This window comes from Carya illinoinensis, chromosome 14 (genome assembly GCF_018687715.1).
Source record: "Carya illinoinensis cultivar Pawnee chromosome 14, C.illinoinensisPawnee_v1, whole genome shotgun sequence".
Taxonomy (NCBI): Eukaryota; Viridiplantae; Streptophyta; class Magnoliopsida; order Fagales; family Juglandaceae; genus Carya; species Carya illinoinensis.
In genome coordinates, this window is record NC_056765.1 from 6,527,350 (window position 1) to 6,541,167 (window position 13,818).

The following is a 13,818-nucleotide window of genomic DNA, read 5'->3' on the forward strand; positions in this document are numbered from 1 at the left end:
AACTTTTTCACCAGTGGTGAGATTTGCTTCAATTCGCCTGATTCTAGCTATAATAGCAAATATGGATTTGGAACTCTACCAAATGGATGTTAAGACAGCATTTTTCAATGGAAAACTAGATGAAGAGATCTATATGGATCAACCAATGGGCTTTTTGGTTAAAGGTCAAGAGATCAAAGTGTGCAAGCTCAAACGATCTATATATGGCCTAAAACAATCATCTAGGCAATGGTACCTCAAATTCCATCAAGCCATTCTTTCGAATGGATTTACGATGATCACAGAGGACCATTGTGTCTATGTCAAAAGTTCCAAGAAGAGTTTCATTATGTTGTCATTATATATTGACGACATACTGCTAGCTGAAAATGATAAATGGTTAATAGTCGCCACAAAAGAGTGGTTATCTTTCAATTTTGATATAAAAGATATGGGTGAGGTAGAATACATTCTAGGAGTTAAGATCTACAGAGATCGCTCAAAAAGACTTTTGTGTTTGTCCCAACAGACTTACATAAAGAAAGTCCTCGAGTGTTTCCTAATGAATGGATGTAAACCCATTGACACCCCTGTTGCAAAAAGCGAAAACTTATCTAAAGAGTTGTGTCCTAAGACTCAAAGAGAAAAAGAAAAGATGGCACCGTGTTCCTTATGCTAATATTGTGGGTAGTCAAATGTATGCAATGATGTGTACTCGGCCTGATATATGCTATGCAGTTGGCTTAGTGAGTAGATTCCAATCTAACCCCAGACTGGCTCACTGGAAAGTAGTCAAGAGGATTATGCGATATCCCAAGGGAACTGCAGACTATGTGATGTGCTATCAAGGTTCATATTTGTAGGTAAGAGGTTACAGTAATGCCGATTGGGGCAGTGACCTAGATGAGCGTAAATCAACCACTGGGTATGCCTTTCTACTCAACAATGGCGCCATTACATGAAGCAGCAAGAAACAACCCTGTATAGCTTTATCCACCATGGAGGCAAAATACATAGTTTGTTTTGTAGCAGTTCAAGAAGTTGTTTGGTTACAGAGCTTCCTCAAGTATTTAGACATTGGCACGAATACTTCAAATCCAATGACAATATTTTGCAATAGCATGACTGCTCTCGCATATGCTAAGGACTCTAAGTATCATGGAAGAACCAAACACATAGATATCAAATACACTATATCAGATATATGGTAGCGCAAAAGGAAGTGGTTCTAAAACACCTCTCTACAAGTCGCATGGTTGCTGATCCCTTAATGAAGCCCATAGCAAGAGATGTCTTTGAGGCTCATGTTAGGAATCTAGGACTACGTAGACTGTAAATGTATTTTGTGTTTCAAATGACATTGAGATGTAACATTTCCTTTGGGATATTAATATAATATGATTTAGTTATTGTCTTTATCGTATTGTTTTTCTAATATACACATAAGATATGTCAACAGGCTTAGATCGGCTCACTCACACGATCGATTGCCTCTAGCGCTTGAGAAGCAAGTAAAGACGAGACATTGTGTTCTTAGATACTTGTCCAAATAGATAAGTTAGTTGACACAAATATATGTCGTTTTAGTGGGAGCTAAGATGAGGTCCAATGAGAGGACTATGCATGGGCAACCCGCCAACCTATATAGCCTGTGGTTAGCTAGATGTGATATCCTCTTTGACGCCTTGGAGGCGAGAAAATGAAGGAACTCGGATTAGACGCTTAAGGAGCGACTAGACTAAGATCTATACAGTATTGATATAGACATATGCTCTTTGAGAAAGAGAAATCCATTGTAGCATATGTTTCATACTACATATGCTTATTCGACCAAATGAGTAAGTAAGTAAATGGTTCCCCTCTTTCTCACTGTGTGAGTCTCATTTTTTTTAAGTGTCCTTTACTTTTGACTATGTCATGAGATGGAGGTTGTGATATTTGCTACTTTGGCATGTTGTCTATGGCCATGATTAATACAGTCTAAAGAGGCATTGCTGGGAAAGCGATTCGACTAAAGTTGAATAATATGAGTGCAAAGGAAAGATTCTTCGATATCGCATCTTCGATATTGTTTGCTGACATGAAACTATGACGCTACATACTGTAGCGACTAAGGTTATGAACATATTGAAATGATTTGGAGGTAGTCAAGCATTGTTCTGAGTTTTCTAAACTCAAGAGGATTTTGAAAATGCTTGATCTGATGCGATCGAATGAGTCTAGGATATGACCAAACACTTTAAGGATGTTACTTTGCTAGTCTTCTCTGGGAGAGATTTAGTGTATGTACTCCCACCTTTCTACAAATGTGCTTGGTGGTCACACGGTCTATCTGCTTGTATAAACAAGATTGAGAACATTAGAGAAATGCAAACCTAGGGTCATGCCCACTATGTACGAATGAGAGATGTTGAATGGAGGGGGCACCCACGTGGGCAAACCCCCCCAATCTTGTGCATTACAAACACAAGTAACGTTACACAGCTTGTAAACGCATGGCTTTAAGCCATGTGTTACTTGCTCATAGCGCATGGCTTAAAGGCCATGCGTTACTGCCATTTATTTGGCAGTTTAAGGCTGGCCTTCAAGGATAACCGTGTAGGGTGGGCTATGTATAGCCCCCCTCATTTGGTTCTTGAGACCTATCTAAGTTTGAGGTACTTTCCGCTGTACTTTCTAACAGCCATACGCGTTGCCAATACTTGTAAATTAGTCCACATATTTTACAAACTTTCCCATCAAATTTATACGGTAGCTAGTAGTTTTAGTCATCAATCAGATTTTCCCCAAGTACATTGATTTATAGCCACGGTTGTGTCCTGAACAAGATACCTAGCTGACTCCATCCACCTCAAGTTGCATATGTGAACATAATATAACAGTTAAAAACTCATCCACATGTAACAAAATCTAACACTTCAGATAGAGTGACCAAGTTAAACAAAATCAATTACACTTTCTTGAGTCTCAATCATTGCAAAACCAAACTAGGATCCACTAAAGTCCAACACTTCAGTAGTGTTTTGGTGCAGCTAACAATGAAAAAAGAAAAAAAAAACGAAAGAACTCTGAATATAGATATTTGTACGATTTAATTGATCTAGGTGCTTATCGGAAGAACTGCAAATATTTCATCAAAGTTCCTACTCATTAAGGACTTTTTTTTTTTTAATATATCCGTAGGTGTCCAAATCAACTTGTGCACACCTCGAGTTATCACCTCGACTAATACTCATTACTACTATTTATTATTATTTAATATTTTATTATTATTTTTATTACTATTTACATATTATTTAAGATTATCTCAATACCCAAACATACCTAAGTTGAGTAATTTTAAAAACTACATTAATATCTTATCATATCCCACTATATCGACGTGACAATATTTAATATTTATCATATCTTTTATGTCTTTCTTAATGATGACTACTATGAGAAGCGTTGCACTTAGAAACAGATTCTATAAAATAAACTCATAGGATAATATAGTTTTATATGATACGTTATATATTTACTATACAATAAATATAGTTTTATAATCTAACATATTACATTAAGATATGTCTCAGTTTACTTTGAAATCTTTTGCGGTTAAAAGCATCTCTCTTTTGGTATTACTTGTGTTATGAACAACGGGTGCAGCAGCTGTTCTCAGCTGGTGACTGCTATCTGATTCAATTCTCAACTGGACTTGTGAAGTAATGGGCATATACGAAGATCCTACATATCCAAGTTTTCTACCATGAAAAGAATCTTAATCCAGACATCATGTATATATATCAGTTGATTGGGAAAACACAAGCATCTTAAACCTTATTAAGAAGAATTAATTCTGAACTCAAAGAAATATCTTCCAAAAATTAGGACTTTGCATCCAATACGGATCTGAATATCCGAATTTAAAAAACCGGATAGATATCCACTCAAGTAAAATTAGAATTTGATACTCGGATTGTAACCGATATCCGGTTTTAACTCTATTTTTTTTTTTTAAAACTATTTTTTTAGATGCGGTTTTGCATGTACAAAAAAGATAGTTTGAAATGAATTTTTTTTTTTTTTTTAAAAACACCCTGTTACAGATAATCGGTTAAATAATCGAATCTATAACTGGTTTTGGATGGGTAGAATAATATTACCCACCTGGATCCAATCCGGGTGAATAACTACGGAATTTCCCAGTTCCAAACCGGACCGGATGTACACCCTACCAAAAATTAAAGCTGGAGTCAATGACCTTATATTGAACTGCATTTTGTATTGCCACTGATAATTGTTCAAACGCTTACAATACATATCCCAAAAATTTATCGTATTCACTTGTTCTACGTAGGGGAAGAAAAAAACCTATTCTCTGTATATTATCTATAGGACGAAATCAAGCTCTTTTACATGGATTTATACAGATTCAAAGAAAAATATATAAATTAAATTACAAGTAGTTAGAACCATACGAGCTCCAACCTTTCCTATGCACAACCTGTTTTCAAGAGTAGCTAGATGCAGTTTTAAGGTCGCCCTGATATGAGCCATAAAACTAAGGACATGCAGTCTCATCATCCGAGGAGTTGTACTGCCGCCTTGGAGGAATAACTTGTGGCAGCATTGGGTTCACTGGAACTGGAAATTTATGGGCAGAACTAACTATTGTTCGCTCGTTTATCATGCCAACTTCCTTGCAGACCCGATCAAGAATGGTAAGAAAGTCTCTAACGACTAGGAAGATTCTGAAGGGATGAGCTTCTTCCTTGGCTGAGTTCCCATGGAAGTATTCTGTAATCTCCTTCACTAGAGACAGAGCAACACTTTCTTGGGCTTGAATTCTTATAATCTCCTCCTCAGCCATTTGCATGAATTTGTTCATCGACTCTGAGAATTTCTGGCTGCTTTCATTCAATCCTGTTGTCTCGTTTAATCGCACAACCTCGCCAATGTTCCCAATCCCCCTAGAAAGCTTGGAGACTTCACTGCTAAGCACATCAGAGTCCATTGCAGCAGCTTTCTTCACATTGGTAAGCTCCGAACTCAGACCAGAGACAACTTGTAGGCCAAGCTTCCTACACTTGGCATCTTCACTCAAAGTAGAGTTTGGAGTTTGGTTGGTACCTGAGAGTCGAGCACCTTCTGTTCTGATAACCTCTTGTACAACAAAATGCAAAAGAGTGGTTTTTCCATCTGAACCCTTGACATCAACAAGCTTGAGAAGTGTGTCGAGCTTGAAGGCATGGGCATCCCCACGGTTTGTCCCAATGTTCATGCGGTTCCCAGTCTTTAACACAGCATCTAGAAGCTTCAAAAACATCCTGCAGTTTCTCAGTTCTTCACAAGCAGCCTGTAAATGAAAATGGCAAACCAATTAGATGGATTGAAAAATGCATTTTCCTCCTACGTTAGCAAGAGAGTTCTTGATGACTGAATCTCTTTATGTATAGTTAGGTCACCAGGTGATCCAATTGGTGAGTAACTCATTTGGGAGGAGGAAGAGAGAGAAGGGGGGAGGGAATCCATAACACCATGCAATGTGGCTGCCAAATAGCATGACCGGCCAAAGGATACCACGTGATGTCTCTTTTCTTCTTAGCACATGAAGGTAGCACACAACATGTACTCAAAAAAAAATCAAGAACAAAAAAAAGTGATCACGTGGCTTGTGTGCGTGAGTGATGTTTAGAGAGAGAGAGAGAGAGAGAGATGACTTACCTCTAGAGTTCCAAAAGATTTTTTGAGGTACTCAATCTCAGACTCAAAATTAGCTATGTAAAGCATTGCAACCACCCTTTTAAATGCAAAAGGTACATCAAGCAGTGCCTTCAAAAATTTCTCAGCTGGGCCAAACTTAATTGCTGAATCATCATCTTTGTACTCCTTCAGTTTCCATTCTTCTTCTTTGGTAGGAGCCATCTTCAGCAAACTTTCCAGTATTTCAGAACCAAGTGTTTCTGCATTTCCTGCATTTGAAAAGAAACATATATCATTTTAGCAGCTTGTTCAGCGTCTCAGTAATAGCAAAAACTCTTCTCATCCATAACTTTACACACAAGAACCTCTACCGCTCCATTTGCTACATTGAAAGACAAATTGGACATAGGAAGATTATTGATGCAGCACCCCACCAGTATTCAGTTATCTACTCGAGGAACAAAGACAATTGTCTGAGTTTGGAAGATTAATGGGGTTTCTTTATACTCAGAATCGATAGAAATTAAGCTTCTGAACTGTATCAACCTTCAGGGTAAAAAAAAATTCCACTTCAACATCACTTCCAGCACCTACCAGTATCAACTACCACCACTCAGAATAACAACTGAAACATCGCAAATTGTACCCATAATTGGAAATTCCACGATAGAATAATGCGAGCAAAGTTACTTCCCCAGCAGAAGTAAATCAATGTCTAAAAAGTTACAGATCCACCTTACTTAATGATGGCTTCTTGACAACAAAGAAACAAGTTTACACTGTTTAGTACGAAACAGTTAACATGTCCGCATCATAAAGTTTGCATAAGTGAAGTCATGCCAACAAAACCAACAACATTCTCAAAACCGAGAAAACAAGAAATCAACATCAAAATTAACGGGGAAAACGTATACCTTCTAAAAGGGCATCACAGACTTCCTCTGTGGTAACATTAAGGGCCCTTAACGAAATTGCAATATTCTGCGACTTTTTGGGATCAAGCACTCTATTATCGTGATTTGGTGAAGGAAGAACCGAGCGTGGAGTTGTTTCTTTAGGCTTTGGGTTCGGTGTGCTCACGACAAACAATGTCTCGATCATTTCCTCATTCAATCTGCAACCACCCCAATTCTACATACTTAAGTCCAGGCATACGATTTGAACAAGTAGAGAACCGGACAATTATAGGCCAATTATAACATGAAAAAGGAGTAAAAGGAAAGCAATTGATAAAAAAAAAGAGCTAGTACGAGATAAGAAAGAGTGAGTGAATGAGTGAGAAATGAGTATCTTACTTAAAAGAGCTAGATCTGAGGTGATCCCACACCATTTCACGATCAGAGCTGGCTCTTACTTTATCCCAATGTAACGGCTTCAACTTGGGCTTGGGAGTTTCCTCACTCTTCTCTGTGGATGTAGAACTGGGTGGCAACTCAATTGGAGAAACCTGTGTTGGGTTTTGCAATACAAAAGGCCTCGAAGGCGGTATGAGTGCGGGCGGCTGAGAGATGGGTTTGGAGTGAGCAATGGGTGTTGAAGGATCTGGAGTTTCCCAGTGTCCGTGCATGGGTAGCGGAGGTGGCGGTGGCGGTGGAGGAGGTGGAATACAATGCGGCTGTGATGAAGCACTGTTAGTTCTCTCTGGAGACTTCTCAAGACAAGATCTTGTCGGTGTATTTTCCTCCAAATTACGTTCCGGCGAAGATGGCGGAGATGGTGATGAAGAAGGTAGTGAAGGTGCGGGAGACTGCCGGTGATTTTGATCCGAAGCACTGGGCGATGAAGATAAGTCAAGGATCCTCAAAGGCAGAGGAGATGGACTACGGTGCCGCTGTGATGAAGCACAGAGAGTTCGCTCTGGAGACTTCTCAAGACAGGATCTTCTTGGCGTATCCTCCAAGTCACGCTCCGGCGAAGATGGCGGAGATGGTGATAAAGAAAGTAGTGCAGGTGTGGGAGACTGCCGATGATCTCCATCCGAAGCATTGGGTGATGAAGCTAAATCAAGGGTCCTCGAAGGCGGAGGAGACGAAATACGACGCGGTTGTGATGAAGCACTGAGAGTCCTCTCTGGAGGCTTCTCAAGACAGGATCTTCTTGGTGTATTTTCCTCCAAATTACGCTCGGGCGAAGATGGCGGAGATGGTGAAGAAGAAGGTAGTGAAGGTGTGGGAGACCGCCGGTGACCTTCGTCCGAAGCATTGGGTGATGAAGCTAAATCAAGGATCCTCGGTGGCGGAGGAGACGGAGTAGGATTCTGCTGCAATGAGTCACTGAGAGTCCGCTCTGGAGACTTCTCGAGCCAGGATCTTGTTGGCGTATCTTCCTCCAAGTTACGCTCCGGCGAAGATGGCGGAGATGGTGATGAAGAAAGTAGTGGAGGTGTGGGAGACTGCCTGTGATCTCGATCCAAAGCAATGGGTGATGAAGCTAAATCAAGGACCCTCGAAGGCGGAGGAGACGGAAAACGATTCTGCTGCAATGAGTCACTGACAGTCCGCTCTGGAGACTTCTGAAGCCAGGATCTTGTTGGCTTATCTTCCTCCAAGTTACGCTCCGGCGAAGATGGCGGAGATGGTGATGAAGAAAGTAGTGAAGGTGTGGGAGACTGCCGGTGATCTCGATCCAAAGCATTGGGTGATGAAGCTAAATCAAGGATCCTCGATGGCGGAGGAGACGGAATACGGTTCTGCTGCAATGAATCGCTGAGAGTTCGCTCTGGAGACTTCTCAAGCCAGGATCTTGCCGGTGTATTTTCCTCCAAGTTACGCTCCGGCGAAGATGGCAGAGATGGTGATGAAGAAGGTAGTGAAGTTGTGGGAGACTGCCAGTGATGTCGATCTGAAGCATTGAGTGATAAGGCTAAATCAAGGATACTGGAAGGCGGAGGAGACGGAATAAGATGCGGCTGCAATGAGTCACTGAGAGTTCTCTCCGGAGACTCCTCAAGCCAGGACCTTTTTGTTGTATTTTCCTCCAAATTAGGCTCCGGCGAAGATGGCGGAGATGGTGATGGAGAAGGTAGTAAAAGTGTGGAAGACTGCTGGTCATCTCGATCCAAAGCATTGGCTGATAAAGCTGAATCAAGGATCCTCGAAGGCGGAGGAGACGGAATACAATTCGGCTGCAACGAAGCACTATGAGTTCTCTCTGGAGACTTCTCAAGCCAGGATCTTGCTGGTTTATTTCCCTCCAAATTACGCTCCGGCGAAGATGGCGGAGATGGCGATAAAGAAGGTAGTGAAGTTGTTGGAGACTGCATATTACTTCGATCTGAATCATTGGGTGATGAAGGTAAATCAAGGATCCTCGAAGGTAGAGGAGACGGAATACAATGCAGCTGAGATGTAGCACTGAGAGTTCTCTCAGGGGACTCCTCAAGACAGGATCTTGTCGGTGAATTTCCCTCCAACTTACGCTTCGGCGAAGATGGCGGAGATTGTGATGAAGAAGGAAGTGAAGGTGTGGGAGACTGCCGGAGATTCCGATCTGAAGCATTGGGTGATAAAGCTAAATCAAGTATCCTCGAAGTCGGAGATATTTGATCCGAAACATTTGATTTTCTTGGAGACGCATCCTGGTGATTGTCCAACGGAAAAGTAGTTGACCTAACCTGTTGATTCCATGCTCCCAAAGACGCATCTGGGTTTCTGTCAACAGCTCTCTCTGGAGTCGAGAATGCCGAAGATGAATATACCACATTTTTACTAGAATTAGCGTCGTTCGATGGTCTTGGAGATGCATCTGGTGCTTGTGGCTGTGCAGAGTTGGGTTGCAATCTTCGGGGGCTCAAACTGACAGGCGGAGAGAGACTAATCGAGTGAGACCGAGCAGGCGAACCGGAAGTCGAAGATGGATACGAACAGGAACTGGAATCGCTGCATTTTTTCTCCTCGGCCAGAAACAAGCACCGGGAACCTGATCCAGTGACACTCAACGACACTCTAGGCGAGTAAAACTCTTCTTCCTCCTCTGTCTCCTCGTTGCCGCCAACAACCATAGAATTCTGCCGAGTAAGTGGCGGAAGCGGGTGGAGCTCCGGAGAACTCAGATTCCGAGTATCCAAATCGCCGCCGTCGCCGCCATCACCATTTCCGACGTTAGCGTTAACGCAGCTATCATCGATTCCCCGAGAGTTGACAAGCGTGCCTAGGTACAGAAACTCGGAACTGCTGGCGGCGACGGTGATAGTCCCATTACCTTCTTCGGCATTCTCCGGGAACAACCTGCTACTGTTATCGGACCTCAAAGTCTTGTCTTCGGCGAAACCACGGCGCCGGAAATGGAAGAAAACCGCAGCCCCGACGAATACGACCGCTGAAACGGCAGCAGCGGCAGAGACTGCAACGAGCTTGGAAGAAGTATGCTTGGAAGAGGGGGATTGAGGGAGAATGAGGGATGAGATGTTGGCAGGGAAGGAAGCGAAGGTGGCAGGGGAGGGAGGAGGAGGGGGCGGGGGATAGGACGGGAAAAACTGAGACTGGTTTGGGGTGGAAGTGGAAAAAGGGTACTTGGGGGTAGTGGGAGAAGATGGGGGAGATGGAGAAGGAGGTTGAGAAGGCGGGACAGAGCCGAGAGGCAAATACGGCTCGTGGAGAATTCTGCGGCCAACAATGGAGTTGGTGCAGGATAACTGCAGAGGTGCCCAGAATAAGAGCAGAAGGAAGAAGAAAAAGAAGGTGGGCATTGTGGGCAAAGCTTTTTACACCCAATCTCTCTCTCAATCTCTCTCAGCTCAGCCGAGGAGGAAAAGAGGAAGAGACTGACACAGAGAATGCAGAAACAGAGAGAGAGAGAGAAGACACATCAGTGCTCTGTGATTGTGTTTGTGTGATCAGTGCTCTGTGATTTTGTGTGTGTGTGTGTGTGAGAGTGGGAAGCAGATGAGGAAAGCAACCGGGAAAAGGTTGAATCTAAAGAAAAGAGGAGAAAAGGTAAAGGGTAAAATCATGGGTAGTGTGGATCCAGCTCAGATTTTGCTGGTAATATCTATGTTTTTTGCATTATTCATGTGCATGAAAAATAAATTAAATGAGAAGCGATAGATTTTAACATAGATTTGAATAAATTTACAACTTTATATAATTTTATATGAAATATTAAATATATTTTATAATAAAAATAATTTTATTATTATAAATTATATTAATTTGTAAATTTAAATTTACGTTAAGACTGAAGTGCCACGTTAATAAAGAGAGCATCTAAAAATAAATATATAAATTAATATAATTTTATGTGATTTCATAAATTTATTTTATAATAAAAATAATATTTTAATACGATGTAATATATTAATTTATAAATATATTTTTATATAATTCTTATATTTTAATTTCATTTATTTATTTTTTAGTTATCAATCCCATGCATCAAGCAATTTAGTTCCCCGTGTGAAGCATTTTGGTTAAAGAAAAGGGATAGACTTTTGAGGCAGCCGTCAACTTTTAGCAGAAGAGTTTTTTGATTTTTCCCCCCCAAAGTAAAACACCATTCCTTTTTTGTTATCATATAATTAAATTGATTTTATTTTTAATTTAAATACTTTATGAGAAAGTGACAACAGATTGAAGAAGTTGAGAGAAATGGTAGTCATACTGTCATAGGAGTGGGAATTCAGTTGATTGCGCCAGAGACTCAGAGACATTCACCTTCTCACTGTCACTGTCTTTATGTGGGTCAATGAAAACGGCCCTGTTCTGCCATCGTGTTATACCTCCTGGCTCTTCATCGGACTTTGGATGTATCTGTTTGAAGAGTAATGGCAGTGAAAAGGCCCTAAATGCGATTCCCATGCATAAATTTTCTGCAAGTTTTCTGTATAATAGTACATTTTATCAATAAAAATGGAATCTTTTCGTACCTTTTTACTGTAAAATTTATTTTTTATAAATAAAAAATAAATAATATTATATATAATCGTAAAATTATAAATGCTATGTAATTACTTTAAAAAAGAGTGAGATCTATTATTAAAAAGTTAGTTTTTTATGTGGATCCCATATTAATTCATTTTTTTTAAAATAACTGCACACCGCTTGCACACGATTACAAATATCATTTCTCATAAAAAATTATAGACATTTAAAACTTATATCTCATTAATTTTTTTGAAATTTTGTCAATTATACAGTATTTATAATTTAATTTATCCTGTTTAATACATATAGTAAAGTTTTGGAAGTCATTTGTATTGAAAAATCATTTTATTTCATTTTATTATTATAATTTTTTAAATTTTTATATAAAATATAATAAATAATTTATTTATTTTTAATATTAAAATAATATTTTAATAATATTTCATTCAATTTTCATATAAAATTATCTCATCTCATCTCATTATATAAACATCTCCTTAACGAAAAGTCTAACTTTTTCTTATTTTTTTTCTTTTAATAGATTTTTCAAAAACATCATTTAACCCACTGTTTAAAATCCTTCTCTATTCTTTTAAAATAATCCTCATACATCCCAATTTTTAGTGCATTTTAATGGGAGATGGAATAAAATCTTTATTTATGTTAAGAAGTTGGAAGTGGGGTGGTTTGTATGGATTTCTAAACAATATTTTTTTCGTCTTGGGACAGTTCTCTAATAGGCTAATTGATTAAACAATATAGTTGCCGACTCACTTATTGTTGCAAAAGAATTATAAAATCGAGTCTCATTTATCTTGTAAAAGAAAGAAGATGTAAATTTAGAAAATGAGAAATGATAATCTCCACATCGTATAATTATACAGTTAATATGAGATGAGATTTTTTGTTAAAAGTTGAATGAAATATCGTTATAATATAATTTTTTAATATTAACTATGTTTTGAGATTTAAAAAAGTTAAACTATTTATTATATTTTATGTAAAAATTTAAAAAAATTATAATGATTATATTAGATAAGATAATTTGATTTTATATAACCAAAGCAGCTAGTGACTGCTTTGTGACTGAAAAAGCAAAAGAGATATACCAATAGACTAAATGCATTAAGATGACATGACATTAGAATATTTAGCATAATAAAGAATTATAAGTGCTGTATTTATAAAAAGATTTAATAAAAATAAATTTATAAATTAATAAATTTTATATAAAGTATTAAATCTATTTTATAATAAAAATAATTTTATAATTTTAATACATAATCGTGAGTTAATAAATTTATTTTTATAAAATTGTGCCAAAATGTTTCTCAAAATATATATATATATATATATATATGAATTCAAACTCAGGAGTGCATGGTTGATTTGATGGAGTGCACCAGCACATGCACTTGGGTTTTAATAATGGGCATGCAAAAACATTGGTCAATAACCTAAAAAATGATTGTTTCTGTAATTTATTATTCATGTATGGATCTGCATAAGAGATTGATGGTCCTGGTTTCTTGTATTATTTTACTCGTGTAGATCTATGACCCTTTTTTCAATACAAAGAAAATAAAATTATTCTGAAGTGAAGGAGGAGGACAATGATTCCTGTGTAAGACAATTCAATGAGTAGGAAGGTAGTTTCACCCGGAGGAGGATGGCATGCAATGGCTGCATTTTGAAACGACATCATTTAAAAATTTCAGAACATGTTGCTTCTAACCTTAGTTTATGCACTCAATCTTGACTCATTGGACTGTCAACTAGAAAAATGAGCTAAGCCCAAGAAATTGACCATTTTTTACTCCAACCAGATTGAATTGATTCATGATGTTTCCAATGAGTATAAGAAAGTGGTGAATACCATTAGATATTATTTAAAATGAAGAGTTTTTTTTTTGACATAATGACTATGAAGAGCTCTAATTATAAGTTTGACTAGTTGTTTTGAAGTAAATACCCATATGCGAGCTACTACCAAAGTGGTAGCTTAGATGGTACAAACTGGTATTTCATGATTTTGAGATCAAAAGTTTAAGTTAGAACATAAGTTAAAACTACTTTTAATAATAAAACCTGATCTTTGGGCTATAAGATGTGCTTTGGATCAGCTAGATACTTTGAAAGTTGTCATGATAGACTTGCCTTTAAGACAATAACTATGGCTCAAATCAGAAGTTCCATAGTAGAGAGAAGCTCTTATGGTCACACAAAGAAAGGGTTGCTACGCTAATCTCTCTCACATCCCTTTATTTTGAAGAAAAAAATAATACCCATGTGT

At 38.4% G+C, this 13,818-nt stretch overlaps 1 protein-coding gene across 1 annotated transcript; it reads right to left on the minus strand.

Moving 5' to 3' along the window:
- Positions 1-4,223: 4,223 nt before the first annotated feature.
- Positions 4,224-10,589, minus strand: LOC122293992 (formin-like protein 1). Its single transcript, XM_043102462.1, has 4 exons — positions 6,960-10,589; positions 6,579-6,778; positions 5,686-5,933; positions 4,224-5,317 (listed from the first exon to the last, which is right to left on the minus strand). Exons 1-4 carry the CDS (start codon positions 10,349-10,351, stop codon positions 4,523-4,525), a joined length of 4,635 nt encoding a protein of 1,544 aa, XP_042958396.1. The 5' UTR covers positions 10,352-10,589; the 3' UTR covers positions 4,224-4,522.
- Positions 10,590-13,818: the final 3,229 nt, after the last annotated feature.

Bases quoted from the DNA above. Each gene is read 5' to 3' on its own strand.
- LOC122293992 (XM_043102462.1), bottom strand. From the start codon at position 10,351: ATGCCCACCTTCTTTTTCTTCTTCCTTCTGCTCTTATTCTGGGCACCT. The intron at 6,779-6,959 runs GTAAGATACTCA...GGGTGGTTGCAG, and splicing joins CTCAGATCTAGCTCTTTTAA to ATTGAATGAGGAAATGATCG. The intron at 5,318-5,685 runs GTAAGTCATCTC...TTTCATTTACAG, and splicing joins AATCTTTTGGAACTCTAGAG to GCTGCTTGTGAAGAACTGAG.